General features: G+C 45.1%; 1 protein-coding gene across 1 annotated transcript in view; it reads right to left on the minus strand.

Annotated features, from left to right (window-relative positions):
- Positions 1 to 19,738, minus strand: part of Hal (histidine ammonia-lyase) — a 31,155-nt gene that overhangs the window by 2,843 nt on the left and 8,574 nt on the right. The window contains exons 10-19 of the mRNA XM_052165755.1: positions 19,067 to 19,114; positions 18,343 to 18,490; positions 17,091 to 17,186; positions 16,928 to 16,986; positions 15,464 to 15,544; positions 12,571 to 12,636; positions 12,329 to 12,494; positions 7,949 to 8,083; positions 549 to 657; positions 367 to 436 (exon numbers count right to left, since the gene is read on the minus strand). Coding sequence (XP_052021715.1) covers positions 367 to 436; positions 549 to 657; positions 7,949 to 8,083; positions 12,329 to 12,494; positions 12,571 to 12,636; positions 15,464 to 15,544; positions 16,928 to 16,986; positions 17,091 to 17,186; positions 18,343 to 18,490; positions 19,067 to 19,114 — 978 coding nt within the window. The remainder of the gene's footprint in view (positions 1 to 366; positions 437 to 548; positions 658 to 7,948; positions 8,084 to 12,328; positions 12,495 to 12,570; positions 12,637 to 15,463; positions 15,545 to 16,927; positions 16,987 to 17,090; positions 17,187 to 18,342; positions 18,491 to 19,066; positions 19,115 to 19,738) is intronic.

Here is a 19,738-nt window from a genome sequence, read left to right on the forward strand (position 1 = left end):
CCCAGCACTTCACAGTGCCTTCTTCTCCTGGTGTTGTCAGCTGTGCTAATACCAGCAGTAATTTAGCATCACAGAGGACATCTTATAGAAGGCTAATGAACCTCCACCCTCATACTGTCTTGCACACTGCCCTTAAAACCTACTTCCACTTCGAATCCTTCCGTCGTCGGGATCTGGGTCCTATCTGAACCTTTAGGGGACTCTCAAATGTCTTTTAGTCACCTTGCAAATCAGCTTCTCTTCCCAGGAACAGCCAGGAGAGGATGGCTGAGACAGTGTCTCTCCACATCCAGCTCCCATTTCCCTCCCACACCGACTCCACCCTCACCTCCCACCCCCACCCCCTCCGTAAAGTTGGCAGCTTGCCTTTTGGTCAAGAAGCAACCTGTGTGCTGCCTCGATGTCCGGGGCCATGAAGCGATCTTTTATCCAGGGCCTACAGAGAGAGCAGATCTAGGTTTCAGCCACAATCCTGCTTCTGAAGACCCCGCCCCTGCCCCCATCCCCGTTCAGAAGCGGGGCTGGTCCCAAAGACCTGTTGACTTTACCTTACTACAGAGCGCACCAGGTCGTACACCTTCTCCAGTGGAGTGGTTGTTTTCAGGGGACGCAGAAACTCTATGCCCTGGCAAGCCGCAAGAAGCTCAATGGCCAGCACTAAAACAAATGGGGAGAAATAGCTGGTTAAAGTCTGGCTTCATCCTCACTGGGCTGAAGCAACCCACAGTTGCAACTCTCAGGAGCCGACTACACGGACAGCTGGTTTTCGGTGTAGTGATAGAATGAAATAGCCTTACCACGGTGCTTTTAGCTTTTTATTATTGTTTTTATTTTGAGACAGGATCTCAAGTATTGCAGGCTAGCCTCTAATTTAATTTGTAGCCAAGGATGGTCTTTAATTCACAACCCTCCTGCCTTCATCTCCTAGTACCTGCATTACACGCATGCGCCCTAGTACCTGCTATGCAAATCCAAAATCCAAACCATCTTGGACTGGCATTAGTTCCGCTTAATAGCCATCAATGGCTATTAGCAACTAATCAATCTCTGTGTTTGATCTATCATCCCTATGATTATCATGTGAAACTCTCTAGGACATAGTTCCTTAGCATATCACCATTTCCCTCCAAGCCCAAAACTAGGAAAGGCATCAAATAGCATCTGAGACTGGCAGAGAATTCTCTGCTCTGCGGTAACCCACCTACCTGATGCTCCCACTTGATGCTTGGGAAAATGCCTGGATTTAGGACACTCTTTTGTTCTAGCACTATAAAAAAGTCCACCCTTGGTTACCATGTTAGAAACATGAAACTTGGGTTAATCTAAATCTGTGTTCCTAGCTACTCAAAGAATCCACTCCGGAATAAACTATCTCTTATCCCCTCTGAGGTGAGAGCTGTGTTTCTTTTGTTGAGCACTGAACGTAATGGACTTGATCCTTGGTTTCGATCCCATCACTGACGTTAACACTGAACGGCTTTGGGTACCATATTTGGCAGACTTTGGCTGCCATATTTGCCAAATGGGACTATATACCTCCCTTGGGTGATTATCCTATATTGTTTTATTATAAATTAAATGAGTTACAATGAGAGCAGGTGAAGAATGTATGATATAGGTTGTATTACTTCCAAAAAGGAGTGGTCTTGCCATGTGTTCTACCAAGGACAGAAAGCAACAGGAAACAGGCATTTGAAAACTAAACATGAAACACTTTGAAAAACCCTAGAGTTGCTACTTGTGACACATTTCACTCTGTAACCACCGGTCCACCCTGAAACCATCAACTGTGCCAGAACTACAGTCTGTCTTCATCCAGACATCCAGATGGATGCTTTTTATACAGCACTCCTTTGAAAGCAAGCCCAAGGGCTACCCTAACTGTGCAATCTGCCGTTCAAGTACATTGGCCATGCCTGGGGAATCACGGCAATACCCTCTAGTTTTAGGACTAATTTCTTCATTTAAGTAAAATTCATGTGGGTTAAAATTATCCAAAGCATGTCAGCTTTTAAGCCTTTGATAGGGGTGCTACTGTCTGTGTAACCACAGAAGTTAAGTATAGAATAAGGGACTGGAGGCAGAGGAGGAGGAGGAGAAAGAGGAGGAGGAGGAGGCAGTTCTAAGGTAAGAGAAATAGAATGTATAGCTATTGAGAGACGGGCTGGGAAGGCTGCAATGGGAAGATTAAACAGAGAAGGGAAAGGGAGAGAGAAAATACAGGAAGGCTCAGAAAACACGAAGGGCCATTTGAAAGGTCTTAAGGAAACCGAGTTCAACAGAAGATTCTTAAAACCTGTACATGTATGAAATAAATATAAATGGACTCATCAAATAGCAGGGGAGACAATGCCATGACTGGACTTCTTACACCACAAAGTGAAGTATTACATCTAGTCAAGTTGTTAGCCAAAAGGAGTCCCATAGAATCCTCCAAACAGCTCAGGCTAGCTCTCCACAAACAGACAACACCTATACATCTCATTGAGCACAGAGTTGTTGAGCTGGTACCTCGCTGGAACCTTCACCCCTGTGGACTAGTATTCATGGGACTGGAAGGTACTCTGTATACTACTAGATGAGAAAGCTAAACACTAACTCAGGAACAAATCCCTCTGTCTGCAATGGTGACCTGCCTGCAAGATACACTGGCGCGCAGTGGCACAGAAGTCGTGGGAGCAACCAGCCGCTATCTGATTGGATTTAAGACCCACTCTATGAGATGAAACCCAAGGCCAGACACTGCTCAGGTAGCCAAGAACCTGAGACTAGATAGGCCTAGAGAAAAACCAAATGCCACTATTCTGATGAAAGAACCCAGCCATAAAATGACTCCTAATGACATTGTGCTGTACTCGTAGGTCAATGTCTCGCTTGGATATCATCAGAGAAGATTCCTCCTGATGTAGATGGGAACAAATATAGTTCCATCCACAGCTGGACAGCGCTTTGAACACTCAGACCTAAATCAGGTGTCTTCCTGGATCTTCCCTACACCCTAGGCCTCGGGGATCTATGCAGAAGAGAAGGTAAAAAGATTGTAAGAGCCAGTGGAGGTGGAAGACACTAAGAACACAGTGCCTTCCAGATACAACAGGACACACACACACACACACACACACAGAGAGAGAGAGAGAGAGAGAGAGAGAGAGAGAGAGAGAGAGAGAGAGAGAGACTGTGGCAGTATGCCCAGGGCCTGCACCACTGGTTCAAGCCAGATGGAATCCCAGAATGGAAAGAGGAAGTGGACCCAGGAGTGATCTCCAAACAACAACTGCTTGCAAAGGAAAACTTAGTTTTCTTCAAAGGAAACTCGTGGGTTATACACACTACACTTAAGGGAGGCCTGTGCCCAGCAGAAGACACCCAGCCAGACACAGACTAAACGCAATAGCATTGGTGAAGCCCAGCTTGTGTTTTCATGGGTTTTCTGTATGTGTCTATCTGCCTGTGTGTGAATGTGGGGTTTATGCTTTGTCTCTTTTTCTTTTCTTTTTTTTTTTTTTTTTTTTTTTTTGCTTCTATGCGTGTTTGCTTTGTATTTATTTGTTTCACTGGCCCCTCTGTTTTCTAGGGAGAGAGAAAGAAGGTGTTTGTTGTTGGATGATTGGGGGAGGGTCTGGTAGGAGATGGAAGAGGGAAAACCATGATCAGAGGGGAAACAGTGATCGGAATATACTGTATTAAAAAAATGACCCGGAAGTAATAAGAAAGTATCTTAAGCAAGTAAATCCCAGCGCTCTTTAGCTATACTACAAGTGTGTGTTACTCAGATGCATTGTAAACATGTCAAGTGCTTTTAACCTACCATAGTTAAATGCTAATTTAAATGCATGACCCTGTCTCTAGAAAAGGCTCATATCGACTTCACACCTCTCCCTCAGCTCCACCTCGCAGGCCTTCCCTTTGACCCAGTTCCCTTCCTTCTTCCAGTCAGCTATTGTACTTCAGGTCCTCTGTCATTCCTAGTTTCAACAAGGCCATACTTCTGCACCTCATGCCCCTAGACACCTCCAGTGACCTCTACACACAGAGCACTGACCTCATCCAGTGGTTTCTCCCCAGGCTCTGACATCTGCTCTTGGATGTCCACATCTTTGTTACAATGCATCCCAGAGTAACTCACTTTTTCCACATCTCTTCCCTTTCCCTCATAACAGTAATTCATTTCTCTCTCTCTCTCTCTCTCTCTCTCTCTGAGTTGGCCATATGTTTTTGTTTTTGTTTTTTTGGTTTGTTTTTTTTTTTTTGGTTTTTTGGTTTTTTTCGAGACAGGGTTTCTCTGTATAGCCCTGACTGTCCTGGAACTCACTCTGTAGACCAGGCTGGCCTCGAACTCAGAAATCCGTCTGCCTCTGCCTCCCAGAGTGCTGGGATTACAGGCATGTGCCACCACCGCCCAGCGCCATATGTTATTCTTGTCTTAATCTTGGGTTCTCCTTTGAGGAGCCTTTTCCAGTCCCTTCAGATTTAATCAGATTCTGCCTTTACCTCCCATAGCCTTGGCCTTCAGCATTTTGTTAATGACTTCAAACCTTTCTACACTTCCCACACTCCTACGCTGCTTACTTGAGCAAGGATTCTCAGTGCACTTGTTGATAGGCAGGCTCATGTCTCTTGGATCCCGAAATCTGGAAGCATTTGCTGACCATTTGTAATCAAATGGTCATGTTTGTAATAGAGCTCATTAGTTTGTGGCTGAGTCTCCTTCCATTTTACAAACAGAGAGGACAACACTGAGCGCTAGGCAACCATCTAGACAGATGATGCCGTCTTTACTGCCGTGCAAATATCTGAGCAATAAACCTGACCCAGGCCCATCTACGTGATGCCATCAAGACAGGAGAGATTCTTGCCATTGTGGAAAGACAGACAAGACTGGCTGTGTCAGAGGCACTGAGTGCTCCCACAACAGAACAAAACAAAAATAAGAAGGAAAAAAAAAACCCACCAGGTACTGCCTTAGCGGAGGATGAGGAAGATGTGTGAGAACTTGGAGCAGCTACATGGAGAGGTGAAGAAGGAAACAGAGATGTCCGGAGTCAGAGCTGCAGACATGTTTCTTGGCAATGTGGGCCATTATTGTGCTTCCAGGATAGCGAGGGCACAGGAGAAGGGGCAGTGGAAGGCTGATGTCAGATCTTGCCAGGCTTGCAAGACTAAAGAATGAGGTCAATGTGGTTTTGAGTGCTGGAAAGTGATTGGCAAGTTCTCAAATGGGGCAAGGTGTGGTGCTAATACATCTGCAGATGCTCACTCTGTTTTGCAATGCGCAGCAACCGCACAGATTAATCAGAAGTAGGGGATGGGCTTGATCTGGTGTGTTTGGAAGATGCTCTTGGTGTCCTCATGAGCCAGATAGAAGATATGGGACTAGAGAAGAGGACCTCTTTGAGGTTTCTCAAGGCTATGGCTTCGGTGGAGACCCATTCGATGTGTGGACATTCAGATAAGCACTATGCTAGACAAATAACAAGTCCTGCTGTGGATGTGGAGAAATGGATGTCTTTAGATTTTGCCAGTAGGCACGCAGCATTCTGCACCCACTGCAGAGAACCATCTCCAGCTCCCTGTAAAGGTGGGTGGGAAGCTACTATATGAACCAACAATTCCAGTCCAGACAAACGAAAACCCTCATCCCCATAAAAGCTATTGCCTAGCAGCCAACATGCACGAGCAAACCAGTCCTTCCACTGGGAGAGCAGAGAGTAGCTGCATAGAGTGTTGCTCAGGACAAGCAGAGGAGAACAAACCCGGTGGTAACACGCTAACGCACCGACGAGCCCTGAAAACAACGTGCTCGGTAAAAGAAACCAGATGAAAGAAATACACACACAGCGTGGGATTCCGCTGACGTGAAAGGCCTGCGATAGACAAATCTATGAGGACCTAAAATAGTGGTTGCCTAAGACAGGGGTTGGGGGAGGGTATAGGAAAGGTGGGGTGTGATGAACTGAAGACTTCAGGGTTTGAGGTGGGGATGGGGGACACATTGATGAAAATGGTCTAAGACCTTGGGTTGCTCAATTCAGGGAATAAGCTGAAACCATTGAACTATATGCTTTGGAGGGCTGAGGTGAATTATATATGAAAATAGCTGCCTATAGGAAAAAAAAAAACAATCCTCAACTCACATTATCTTTCACTATGTTGTTCTTTCCTCATGGGACAGGACCTGGGTAATTCTGTGACAGCTCACGGACTCAGGGAGACTCTATCTAATGGAGTGCTATTGCACTGTCAACAAAGATAAACAGCAATTGGGAAGGCAGAGAGAGGGTGTCCTAGTGCAACTCTCCCAGTGATATATCTCTGACAGCAGGGCGAACCTAAATCTCACTACATCTTTGGAATCAATGTCACTACATCAGAAATGCTTAGGGCAAAGGGGGGGGGGAGTCTAAGTGGGATCACAAGGAAGCTACCAGAAAACCCAGAGGCCAGTCTCCCTATGGAAGAACAAGTCTGGTGACCTGCCGAGTCAAAAGCCAGCGGGAAACCAGTGGGGCCCAGGGTGGTTCTAGATGAAGAGAGGCTGAGAATCATGACACCGGAATTTAAAACAGGGGCCAGGAACAATCCCATCCGGAAGACTGAGGTGCTGCAGCCGGGAGCTTTTGAATTTGTGTTTGGAGCTGATACCAGGCCCCAGCTGTTTATTTCTGTGGGGTGTGGTATGGTATCCTGGCCAGGAGGAAAGCTTTTATCACATGAGCTGAATGAGGATGACACGGATACATGTGTTAACACAGATGGGGGAAAGCCCACACAAAGAACTACGGGCAACTAAGAATGCTCAGAGCTGGACAAATAAGTCTTCCCCAGGGAAGAGCCCACCAACCGCCCATGCAACACCAAACAGCCTGAAAACACAGATGGAAGTGATGTTATACAGACCTGTAGGGATCTACTTAGGAATACATATGTGTATATACACACACGCATAGACAGATGTGAAGGTAATAACAATACAAAAGGAAAATATAAACTTGAAAGAGAAATGAGGGGTATAAGAGGGTTTGGAAGGAGGAAAGGAAATTATAATTTCAAGAAAATATTTGTTTTTAATAATTATATACTTTTAATAGTGTGTGCCTGTGTGAATGTGTGCTCACACGTGAACCTGTGCATGCGTGAGTGCCAGGACCTGTGGAGGCCAGAGGTGGTAGATACCTCTGGAGGTGGAGTTATAGGCAGTCGCACCCAACATGGATTCTAGTAACCGGATTTAGCTTCTCTACAAGAGCGTTATATGGGGCTGGAGAGATGGCTCAGAGGTTAAGAGCACTGACTGCTCTTCCAGGGGTCCTGAGTTCAATTCCCAGCAACCACTTGGTGTCTCACAGCCATCCATAACACAATCTGATTCCTTCTTCTAGTGTGCATCTGAAGACAGCTGCAGTGTACTCATATAAATAAAAAATAAATAAATCTTAAAAACAAAACAAAACAAACAAAACCCCAAGAGTGTTCTATGCTCTTAGTCACTGAGCCATCTCTCCATCCCCAAAACCACGCACACTGAAGTGACCAATTATGTATGGACAACGTGGAGATTTGTTCGGAAGTAACTTGGGAAAACAAAAAAAGAGGGAGGTGAAACTTTGAGCTTTTGAGTCAGGGTGATGCTAGTGAGAGTTAGTGACCCAATTCTCACCGCTTTTGAATATTAAGCAAAAACCCACCGCATTGGAAGTAAGACTATATAGAGAGCCAGATGATCTCTGCATAGCTCCTTAGTTCTTAATCTTCAGAGACAGACAGCATTGCCTAGAAAGCACTTTTGCCACACTCCCCTCTCCTCCCTAGCATTTCTGGGAGGGGCCAGAGGACCAGCATTCCAAATGAGTCTCCAGAGAATACTGATTCTGCAGGCAGTGATTCTATTTCTTGAAAGACCCAGAAAGCTAGTTTGCGAATGAGGCCCACCTCCCACAGCTGGCTTTACCTTGTTCCACATGCTCGACGACCCTGAGGGCCTTCCTGGCTGCCCATCCTCCCATGGAGACGTGGTCCTCCGTGGCAGCACTGGTAGAGAGCGAGTCCACAGATGAAGGGTGGCACAGAGCCTTGCTCTCAGACACTGCAAGAGACAAGTAACTCAGCATCCCTAAAGGGAAACCCTGCCAAAATAGCACAGGGTTCCCCCAAAGTCTCCAGGGGTTCGTGACCATAACCCAAGAACTAGCTGGTGCTGAGTCACAGGGGAAAAACACACAGGTCAATATTATCCCAGAAAGATCTCAAAATCCTGGTGAGTTCTGAGATAAGATGAACATGAAAAATGTGGAAATGCTTCTGTTATAAAACCATGCCATAAATACTAGATGCATTTAGCAATGCTGGGAAGAAGGGTGGGGGAAGGGCGGGGTGGACTATGACTGATAAGTCCAGATACTCAAGATGATTTGCTTACTTTGAGGGAAGAACCAGATTAGAATTTAGGGACAGCACTGAGAACCAAGGCTGAGCTTGTAGCTCTTGGGCAAGACTGAGTCGATGAGGCGGTTGGTTCTAACACCATGCAAGTAGGCGTTCTTGGTTTGAACAATAGCTAACCAGATAACCAGGTAACTCAGGTAACCAGAGATATCTGAGAAGTGAGGGGCATTCATACTGGGGTCTCTCAAGCCTGAGTTTCCACATCAGTCAATAATCTTGCTACAGTGCAGATACTGAGTTTGAGATGGGCTTCAAGTTCCCACTGCTTTAATAAACTCCCATGTGATGGTGCTAAATTGTTGACCTGAGGTGCTACACCTTAGGGAAGAAGACTGAAATTCCCAAGTTCCTTGGCCCCAGCTCTAGACAATAGGAAAGGTCAAACTTGAAGTCTTTTCTCCTCTTGTGCTGACCTAGAAAAAAGCTCCTCTTCTTTCTGTGATCTAAGGCAGCAGGAGCTCTCAACAGTTTCAAAAGGGTCCCCTAAAACCGTTGGAAAACCCAGATTTACATTACAATTCAGAACAGTAGCAAAATAACAGTTCTGATGTAGCAATGGAAATAATTTTATGGTTGGAGGGGAGGTCACCATAACATGAGGAACTGTATTGAAGGGTCACAGCATGAGGAAGGTTGAGATCCACTGGTGTAAGGTATCCTACCCTGCCAGGATCCAGCTTTAAACTAGGGTGATCATCTTGTCCTGGTTAATACAAGATCTCTCAGGTTCAGCCACTAAAGATTGTATCCCAAGGGTTCCTGACCAGAACCTTTATAGAAAATACAAACCAACGATTACCAAAATGGTAAAGGACTGGATCGATAAGGGAAGGAGCATTTCCAATAAGAACGCCATCATCGATGGGTAACTTATAAGGTTGTAGTCAGCCAAGTCAATCTTCTCAAGGGTCTTCATTTCCTCTAGAAATCAATTACTATTGCTCCACCATCAAGTAGAAAGTCTCTGTGCTAAAGATGTAATTCAGAGACAATGGAGGGCGCCAACAGAGGATACTGATCCAGAGAAGAAGGTGAACTTATTGGTTCTTTCTTGGCCGATTGTATTGAGTTTTAGTGAGAAACTCAAGTGGGGAAAGGCTTGAGAATATATTTCTGGGTATGATGCTGCATGCAGTCAATCCAGCACTGGGAAGACAGAGGCAGGGGAATCTCTACAAGTTCCAGGTCAACTTGGTCTACCTCTGAGTTCTCCATGGAAGAGATAATATTATTGAATAGACACTACTGTTTAGTTAGTGCTCATGTTGCTGGCAGAGCGCCAAGACTTTATATGTATAGTTAGTTCATTTACCCCACAGGACCACCCTGTTAGGGACCGATGCCATTGTGTCCTCTGAGCAGCAGGGAGCTACGGAAGTCACAGGATGAGGAAGCTTGTTAGCGCAGTTATAAATGGCAGATCCGGGTTTTAGAGACAGGATTTCTCTGTCCTAGAACTCTGTAGACCAGGCTGGCCTCGAACTCACAGAGATCCACCTGCCTTTGCCTCTCCAGTGCTGGAATAAAGGAAGTATGCCACCACCACCCGGCTCCATGGGATGCTTTTAATTAACCATCACGTAACCTAGTCCTTTGAGGTAGGATGGTTAAAGAAAATACACTGTGCTCAGCTAAATTGGGACTTCTAAATAAAATAATAATGATAATAATAATAATAATAATAACCCAAAAACAAAAAACAAAAAATAAACAAACAAAAACAATGTTGGTTGGGAATTTTTTTTTGTTGGTGGTAATGAAGGTGGTGGTTTGGTTTGGTTTTTAGCACAAGTAGGTCCTAAATAATTCAAATAGAACTTGGCATCCTACATTTTTATGTGTTGAATCTGCCCACTCTATTTTAGGGCAAACACAAGATTCTTGATATCAATCGGTGGCAGGAGCAGAGAGTAGACCCCAGAGAGCCCTGAGGAGCCCCCACTACCCCAGCAGCCTACTGTGTGTGGCCATCACAACTGGGAGAAGCCACAACTGTTGCAGTGTGTCCCAGCCACCATCACAGCAACCGACAACACTGAGGCTGGGACCCCACCCAGCCTTATATACCCAGCACCTGCCTGGGATGGACAGTGCTTCATTGTAAAAAAAAAAGGATATGGTTCTCATCAAGAGGAATGGCATCAAGAAAGATGTGCAGAGGCAGGAGATGCTACAGGTCCTGGTGGAGTTTGAGCCCAAGGCAGTACACATCTAGCCTATTACATCCCTTGTACACACTCTCTGTGTAGCAGAGGTCCTCCAACAAGTTACCAGCAGGATTACCAGAGTAATGAGTCTTGCGGAGAGACTGAGGGCCTAAGAACACCCAGCCTGTTCTAGACAGAGGTTTCTCCTTTCTGCATGCTGGGAGCACCCTATTCTTACCCTCCCGGGAAGGGAGGCTAGATAGAGAGTGCTGGCAGATGAAGTACAAGACAGCAAGGTAGACGAGAGAGAGAGAGAGAGAGAGAGAGAGAGAGAGAGAGAGAGAGAGAGAGTGTTTAAGGTTACAGGCCATGATTCTGTGGCAGCCCCCCTCCCCAGAGACAACACCATTGCTGAGGGTAAGCAGCCTCACCGAGATGAGCCCCAAGATCATCAGTCACGTCAAGGTGTTGCAACTTCAGTTACAACTCTATACCCAGAGGAACTTAAACCACAAGATGACAGAGAGATGCATGCAGGCTATTCACCAGCCGAGGAGGATTCTTCTGTTAGTGCAAAGCAGTGCGGGCTGGAATGAATGCCGGCTTCTAGGTGATTAACTCCATTAGCCAGCTTAGACATCCAACAAGGGGAAAATGAACAGAATAAGGCTGCCATCCCAACGACAGCAAGGAAGAAGATGGGGGCTGGAGACCTTAAGGACCTGTTATTTGTTTTTTTGTTTGCTTGCTTGTGTTACCATTGGCCAAATACGATAAGAACTATCTGCATTGTCTATGAAGCATGCTGGTTTTTGGTTTTCTGTTATTTTTTGTTTGTTTGGGTTTTTTTTTTTATTACTTTTACCTAAAGACATCTCCTTTTGGTAATGACAAATATAGGCTTTGCTGCTGTTGTTGCTTAGTTCATTTTTGTTTTGTTTCAATGCCTGGTTTTTCTCTAGATGCCATCAGATATTTTTTTTTTTACATTGTTTCATATCTGGTTGAGATTTTTTTTAAACTTGTAACAAGTTTACTGCTTGATTTTCTTTTAAATCAACAAACTGAAAGTACTTGTTAATAAAGTTCTTAGATGATGATGATGGTAGTGGTGATAAAAAAAAAAACTGGAGTGAGCATACAAAATTGGGTATCAACATGCCTGTGTTTGAGATCTGCCCTGTTATGAAGAAATGAGGAGAAATAAGGAAGGCTACTGGCACTAACTCTGTGGCAGGCATCCCTCTGACGAAGCCCTGGGGAATGTCCAATCAGAAATCAGCTGCACTGAAGCTCTGTCCAGGAGGCATATTGCTTCTTGGAAGTATATTTTATATGTTTCGAGAATATCTTAATCTTTTAGTGGATAGTAGATCTGATAGAATGTCTCCAAATTTAACCATTCAGTTTGCCATCAGCTATATCATCTGTCTCCCGATCTCCCCAACACTACTCCCCCAGCACCTCCATGCCACCCCTGTGCCCTTTTAGAAGAAAAGCTATATTGATGAAGGTTAACGCAATGCCAGATTTCTCTCTGGGGTAATTGTCCATCTATGCCTGACTGTCCCACTGATACAGCTTCCAGTATTACATTGTTTCGGTTTTCTTTTCGCTAAAAAAATGTTAAGAGTCAACCTGCTAGCTACCTTAGGTACAAGAGATAGGATACACATCAAAATGGAGAAACATCAGGGCTCCTTCCAAGGCTTGTGTTCTGACTAAGGTAGTGACCTTACCCAGGGCTGCTGCTGTGCAGTGGGCTATCATGAATCCAGAATTGAGACCTCCTTCAGCTACCAGGAAGGCGGGCAGCTCACTGAGGGAAGGATTACACAGCCTTTCGATTCTTCTTTCACTAATTGCCGCAAGTTCGTGGACGCCAATGGCCAAATAATCCAGGGCCTAGAAGAAGGCCTCAGTTTAGCCAGCCTGCACTGGAATGCACTTTCAGGGTCGGGAGCATGTTTAGAAAGCTTACTTTGGCTGGGTATTCACCGTGGAAGTTTCCTCCTGAAATTGTCTCCCCTCGACTGGCAAAGACCATCTTTTGTAACAGGTTAAGGCTTAAATGTAACATCGCTGGCCACTTCACAGGTAGTTCCTGTCCCCGTTAGCTTACTTTTAGTATTGAAGTGACTTTCATTGTATAGATATAGAGGAAAGAACAAGTCTTCCCTTAAGCAGTTGTTAAAAATAAAACAGTGTTTCTCAATCTGTGGGTCACAACCCCCAAAGACCATTGGAAAACGCAGATATTTATATTAAAATTCATAACAGTAGCAGCCTTACAGTTATGAAGGAGCAACAAAAATCATTTTATGGTTGGGGGTCACCACAACATGAGGAACTGCATTAAAGGGTCACAGCATTAGGAAGGTTGAGAACCACTGACATAAAGGAACACAAACACACACACACACACACACACACACACACCCATACATTGAAGGCAAATTGTGTCCGTGTAATTGGGACCAAAAAGCATGGGGCGTGAAATGTTTTCTCTTGAGATCGGAGATGTTAACAACTGTAACTTTTATAGTCTGTGAACTTAACACTTTTAGTCAAAAGCTAAAACTATGAACTGGCAGTGGTGGCAAACGCCTTTAATCCCAGTATGTGGGAGGCAGAGACAGGCAGATTTCTGAGTTCAAGGCCAGCCTGGTCTACAGAGTGAGTTCCAGGATAGCCAAGGCTATACAGAGAAACCCTGTCTCAAAAAAAAATCAAAAAACAAACAAACAAAAAAACAACAAAAAAAAATCAACTATGAACTCAAACCACCTGTTTGGAGTCAAATTCTACAGAGTGAGTTCCAGGATAGCCAAGGCTATACAGAGAAACCCTGTCTCAAAAAAATCAAACAAACAAACAAACAAAACAAAACAAAACAAAAAAAAAACAACTATGAACTCAAACCACCTGTTTGGAGTCAAATTCTATTTCATCCGTGTAGATGTAAACCTGTGCTCCACAGAAGAAGCTGTTAAATAAATGTAACATCCAAATGTCGAAAATATTCAATGCTGGGGCTGTTTTCCCACTCTGTTCTTTGAGTGCCTGCATCAGCCTTCAACAACAGTTGGCAGCCAACAGGTCCTACAGACCCACTTCAGCTGGAGGGAACTTTGGACTCACAGCGTGTGATTGCCACCAGAGAGAGTTCCAATCCATTACACACATTGCTTAGGCCAACAGGCACGAGGGCAAAGAAAGTAACAAGTCCCCCTTCCTGGTTCCAAAAGCTAATGCTCTCTCTCTCTCTGGGTTTTATCAACAATACTTTGAGCTATTCATCACCAGAGATTGCATTTGTGGTACCAGCTAACCTCTGAATGACAATGCTCAGACAAAACATTGTGTCTACCCTAAGTGCTGTCATTATTCCCTAAATAACACAACAAACAACTACTTATCTAGTGTTTACATTGTATTAGGCAAACTAGGGAGGAGTTAACATATACCGGAAGAATCCTTGAGGATCAAAGGGATTTGCACATACAAAGATTTTTGCTATGGGAGGAGTGTTCTCCACTCCCTCCCAGACACGCTCTCTTCCCTCTGCCCTCCTAATCCCTGCACGGACTGATTGCTGCTCTAATTTAGAAACTGAACATGTATCAGCCTCTAGTTTCCCAATTCTGTTGGTCATTAAATTTCAGCAACTTCCATCTTCCCTAAGGCTAGGTGCAGGGGAACACCAGGAACCTGTTCCCTCTGGCAACATCAGTGCTACAGGCACTCACTCAGGATTACACAAACCGAGAGACTTTTAATTAAGAAAGTAGAGGACTTTGGGCTGAATTTATGGCTGTGGAAAAATAAATAGTAAACTATCATCCCTGTGCAGGAAGTTTCTGTTAATCCTCTTCCTTCTAACCTTTGAGTCACCCTTTAAGGTCTAACTGTGTGGGTATAAAATTGTTCTGTTCTAGAACAAACTCGTGAGCTAAGACTACACAACCTGCAAGAAAACCGCTGTTCCTTCAGGGGAGTGCGGTGGCGTAAGGATGTGTGGGGCATTCTGCATTCCAAGGATTACCATGGAGCAATCCTAGAGAACATAAAATGAAATCCTGAGATAGGCTGACAGGATAAACACACTCAAACCTCCTGTGAGAACAAGCCTTCAGCTCAGCCCAGGCTGGGAGTCGCTCTCTCAGCCTCCCTCAGCCATCCCTCCAGGGTTCAGCATGGAGGCAGCTGTAGAATGGGAAGATAGGGTTCCTGAGAGGGCTGCCTGTTTCCCCAGGCAGCAATGTCTCTGTGAGGACTGTACCCTGACTAATCATCTCAGCTTCAAAGAAAGAAAAACCAGACTCTCTGGGGGAAAGTGATCCTGTGAAGTAACCCCTCCCTCTACAGAGAATGAAGGCATTCTTACCGAGTGTGCAGAAACATAAACGGCAACCTGCGTCAAGCCCTCCCTCGTCAGAAAGGAACCTGAAGCCTTAACCTCACCGGAAACACTTTGAAGGGTTAGCACGGCATTTTCTGCTTAAGGCCTCCCGCGTCGCTAGTACCAGGCTGCAGAACTGAAGACCAGCCTATGAGATGCTAATCACAGCCTCAACAGTGGGTTTCCTGCCAGGGGCTTCAAGAACTGATACCCACAAACGTTGAAAGTGGTCCTTTCATCTTTTATGGGCCGGTCTTGAAAGAACAGCATGTAAGGCTCAGAATCTAAGAGGAGGGTCACAGGTCTGACTCTGACCTAGAAGCAGCCGCCCAAGTGCTCAGCCTGGGAGATTAACTCGTCTAACTATGAAACAGAATAACTCGACACAGACGCTTTAAGGAGGATTGAGTAAGCAGATCCTATCACAGCCACCTGGAGAGCACTGCAAATGCATAGAACACTGAAAAGATACAGGATTGTCTGTGGCACTGTTCAGTTCTGTAGTGATGATGTCCTTTACAAAGGCTATCGTATCGTTCACCACACCGTGGACCTAAAAGCACAATCAAAATAAGACATATGATTAATATCCAATAAAAAGATGCTAATATCTTGCAAGAGACTGTCTTCACGCTTTTCCTTGTAACTGCTTTGCAGTTATGGTCATAAAAAGTATAACTGGCTTATACTTAGGACATGAAGACAACTGATGAAAGTTCTCAGTGAAACAAGCTAGAATAAATACGTTAAAATAAATACAAAATATAGTTTAGACTAATATGCTCAACATTGTGATACAGGGAAAAAGTGTCAGCTCTAGCCACAAAGAATCTCACTTCTGTACCAGTGATGGGATGCGGGCAAGGTAGGTTTCGGGTTGAAACAGAAACAGATTTGGAATGCAGACAATGGAAGCCACCTTACTGCTGATAGAAAGAGATGCTTAGCATCTCTTGGGCATGAGTCACAGAGATCACACAGATGGTAGCCGTCAAGGGGATGACGGCCTTGCAGCATAAAAAGCCATACTGAAGATGCTCACAAGTAGACACCCTGCACCTTGCCCTGGGAAAGCCATGGTACACTTAAGGGGTTCTCCCGGAAGTCCAGGAGATAATGATCTAGTGGTGTGATCTTGGACACAGAGGATTCTGAACCCTGTTCATCAGGTCCTGACTGCAAAGTGGGAGAAAGCACCAACTTCACTGTTGGAAAATTCAGTGAATTAATATTTGGAAGACACTGATAATGGATCCCTGTCATCTGGAGCCCGTGATGGTTCTTAGAATACCCCGGGGCTCTTAAGCCAGGACTTACTCTAGCGGCTCAGTTCGTTTGGCAATTCTTTCCCGTAGATGTTTTTGAACCATTGTTTAATAAGGTACTTAAATAAGACTTGTTGAGTCATGTAAAAATGAGCGTGTTTACCTTTGGGAAAACACCCTTCTATTCTCTCTACCAGAACTTGACTAACAAATCATTTCTTGAGATGACTGTAATCTCTCATCAGTCAGATCATGCAAAAAAGCTACACCCATTTCTTAATTAAAGTTGTGTTAGAGACTCATGTATGACTGTACTTGATCGTAAAATGCAGATAAGGTAAGCTTCACTTGAATTCTGAAAGACAGGATGGAACTTTCCAGTAGAAAAGTTCCTAGGCTGATTGTCTTTCCCTCACAGAGGAGCCAGAAAGACTCTTCAATGCTACTCAACTGTTGTGGTCTATCAACACAGGAGGTCAAGAACCAGGAGGCTGACCGACCCAGTAAGAAAGTGACAGTAACTGGAGACGTGGAAGCCTACTACTATTTTTAACAGTAGCAATCAAGATATTTAGATTGCATTCAGTCATGACATGATCTGGGGTTTTTTTTTTACCCCTATGATTTATTGGGAAAGCGCTTTTGTTGGTCTCCCTGTTTCTTGGCTTTACCTGTGGACAGCAGCGTAAGGTGTACGCGTCCTGAACACGCTCACAGAACCTGTGACTTTCTGTACAAGGAGGGGCAGGGGAAAGAAAGCAAGAAACACATTACCGATCTCTCCAGGGCACACAGCGCCAGGGAGCCCGCTCAAATAAACTCATCCAGACAGACCTGCAATTTCTGATGGGTGGTGATCTGAGTCCAGGAGGGACCGGAACCGAAAGGCAACTTCAATTTGACCTCGGTGAGGCCGGACGGCGTGGATGTCTGGAATGGAAGCAGGCAAACAAGTCTGGCCAATTCAGACCTTAGAATGGACCACGGAGGGTGGAGGAATGTCCACCAAGCTGGCCAAGCCCTCTGAAGTCCCGGGGGTTCCCGCCTATCATGCAGAACATCCTAAGGCAAATTTTCCCTTAACTACTTGATTGTCTCTATTGAACATGTTGTGGTGCTAACAGTCCACAGAGTACCCTAGAAACGTCAGTCAAGAAGACTCCGGGTCCACTCTTAAAGGAACTGGACAGAAGACAACGGGGAGCATGCATAGTGGCTTAATTATTCTGAGTCATTTTTGGACATTTTCTGTTCTGTTTATCATTAACATGGAGTCATTATTAACTCCATTCATCAATTGTATCTAGATAAGATACAAATACTTATATCATTTTTGCCTTCCCAACTTTCTTATCAGAGCAATCCTAACTTCTCTCTCTCTCTCTCTCTCTCTCTCTCTCTCTCTCTCTCTGTGTGTGTGTGTGTGTGTGTGTGTGTGTGTGTGTGTGTGTGTGTGTGTATCTGTCTCTGTCTGCGGTCTGCACATGTGTAAGCACATGAATTGGGTGCCTGGTGTAGATATAAGGAAGTCGGAGAAAGTGCAGATGTCATTCCTTAGGTGTTCTCCATCTTTCCTCCTTTATTTTTTTCATTTTGAGACAGAGACTCTCATTGGCTCAAAACTCATCAACGTTGCTAGCTTGCCCCCGGGATATTTTTGCCTTTATCCCCTGAGCTCTGGGTGTACAAACCAGACATACTGCCAAGTCCGATTTTTAAAAAATCAGTTCTGGGGTTGAATTTAGGTCCTTCTTCCTTAACAAGATCTTCCCCCAACTGATCTCTCTTCAACCCCTTCCACTGGAGTCTCAAGTCTTACAAACTGACTCCTAAAACCTAGTGTAGCATGCCAGATCACTGGGGGACCTGGAGCAGGTCGCTGAACTTTCCAGGTCAATGTCTGCCTTCAGCGTATAATTGTTACCGGACACTGACGGAGCTCAGTTGAGCCTGTGGCAGTCCCGGGTCTACTAGGGGTGCCTGGGTCTTCTCGCTCTTCCCTGCTGCCCACGCCCTCCACCTCCGTGCCTAAAACTGTCAACCGACTCGCCCCAGTTGAATGAGTAACCAAAGAGAACCCGCTGACCGGTATCGAAGGCTTTGGTGGTGCCCTTCAGCACCTCAAGGGTCAAGGCGGCCACAATATCGGCTTGCCGGGCAATGGCGCTGGCTCGCTCCAGGGCTTCGCAGCCCAGGGAAGTGATCATCTGTGTCCCGTTGATGAGTGCCAGGCCCTGTGGGCGAATGGGGGCAAAGTTTCCTACTGTTCTCACTGTAACGAGCCCGCAGATAAACACATTTGGTATCTTCTGCTTTTGCGGGAGAGAAACTAGCCCGGCTGAGTCGGGTGTCTGTGCGTTTTCAAAAGTTAATTAACATCGTGTCTGGAATCACCAACCCTTCCTTTCCTATTGTTCCCCTGCCAAGGCAGCCCTGTGGCCCCGTGGTGCAGTGTGTGTAGCATCTTCAGCCCTCTATGTTGTTTACTAACCTCTCACCCCCCCATAGACAAGGCATCCTAAGAATATCCTGGTCCAAACCTGTGGCTGAGAGCGTCTTAGAGGGCCTTGAATGAGCATATCTCATCAAGCTCTCTTGAAAACTATAATTGAAGTTTATGTCTTAGAGAACTCTCAGGGAGCATGACTAATCTTAAATGCTCACAGAGGAGCCCTTTCTTCAGTGAGCAGCTGTCAATCAATCAACACGTAAGCTACATTTAGATTAAGGAATCGGTGAGGCTGGTGCTAAGGGTGAAAACAGCGCATATGTAAAGATTCGTTAACACAAACAAGTTTTTCTTGACTTACTTCTTTTGGTTTCAGGACAATTGGTTTCAATCCGTGGGCTTCTAGGACCTGTTGAATAAACACATGTACATTGTTATTACTGGACATACCAGCTTATTTTTTGATTTCATATGGAGCCCAGTGAAATACTTTCAGTTCCCAAGTTTAAAAAGATTAAGCGTACACAGACTTGTTCTAACCAGGTTCTCAGAGCCAGCATCTACCCCTGTTTAGTTTGAAAGCAGACTTAGTAACTTTTAGACCCTTAAACCAAGGACTTGATTACCTACACAACAAATTTTGCTTTCAAATTCCTTTGTATTGGACCTCAAGCTTTGAGACTCATGCAGATATACCTACTCTCAGGTCAGGCTGGGCTCAGGGCTGGCTGTCCACTTGCTTCTAAATCTTTGGCCCCTCCCCCAAATAGTCCTCTGCCCTTATTCCTGAATCTTCTGTCACTGGGGGCAAGGCTTGAGTGGCAAATGTGTGCGCCCCAGTGAGGAGGAAATTATGAGTCCTCTCAATGAGGTCGAGGTTGAGCCAGCATCCCAAGAGGAAAGGGGCAGATGTTCTTTCTCTTATATAATAGTAATAAGTAAAGCCGGGCGGTGGTGGCGCACGCCTGTAATCCCAGCACTCTGGGAGGCAGAGGCAGGCGAATTTTTGAGTTCAAGGCCATCCTGGTCTTGT

This window comes from Apodemus sylvaticus, chromosome 20 (genome assembly GCF_947179515.1).
Source record: "Apodemus sylvaticus chromosome 20, mApoSyl1.1, whole genome shotgun sequence".
Classification (NCBI taxonomy): domain Eukaryota; kingdom Metazoa; phylum Chordata; class Mammalia; order Rodentia; family Muridae; genus Apodemus; species Apodemus sylvaticus.